The sequence below is a fragment of the Chaetura pelagica genome, unplaced genomic scaffold (assembly GCF_000747805.2).
Source record: "Chaetura pelagica isolate M959 unplaced genomic scaffold, ChaPel_1.0 scaffold302, whole genome shotgun sequence".
Lineage (NCBI taxonomy): Eukaryota > Metazoa > Chordata > Aves > Apodiformes > Apodidae > Chaetura > Chaetura pelagica.
In genome coordinates this window covers 1144594-1145092 of record NW_009952561.1, presented here as the reverse complement: position 1 = coordinate 1145092, position 499 = coordinate 1144594, and the positions used below count along the sequence as shown (strand labels likewise).

Here is a 499-nt window from a genome sequence, read left to right as displayed (position 1 = left end):
GAGGGGTCTGGGAAGGGTTTGTGAGGGGTCTGGGTGGGGGGTCTGGGAGAGCGGAGGGGGGGTTCAGGTTGGATATCGGGAACGGTTTCTTGCCCAAAAGGGTTGTCAGACACTGGCACAGGCAGTGGTTGGTGGGGAACCCCCATCCCTGGAGGGACTTAAAAGCAGATGTGGTGCTGAAGGACGAGGGTTGGGGACTGGGCAGCGCTGGGGTGATGGTTGGGCTGGGTGATCTTAAAAGGCCCTTTTCCAACCCAAACAATTCTGTGGCTCCGATTCTGTGACTGGCACTGCCAGGTCTAGTTCAGTGGCCTCAAAGACCTGTCAGTTCTAAGGAAACCTGGCACCCTGGGCATCTGCTTGCCCCAAATCTGACCCCTTCCACCAGCGTCCCTGCGAGGTGACCTGACCTGACCTGAGCTGTTTTGCAGAGGTGGCTTATTCCCAGAGCACCGGGCAGAGAGAGCAGCAGAGCCGCTGCCTGCAGCGAGGTAAGAGC

General features: G+C 58.9%; 1 protein-coding gene across 1 annotated transcript in view; it reads left to right on the top strand.

Moving 5' to 3' along the window:
* The window catches only part of BRF2 (BRF2, RNA polymerase III transcription initiation factor 50 kDa subunit), a 7044-nt gene that overhangs the window by 2989 nt on the left and 3556 nt on the right, over nucleotides 1-499 (top strand). The window contains exon 2 of the mRNA XM_009993252.1: nucleotides 432-491. Within this exon, the coding sequence (XP_009991554.1) occupies nucleotides 432-491 (60 nt within the window). The remainder of the gene's footprint in view (nucleotides 1-431; nucleotides 492-499) is intronic.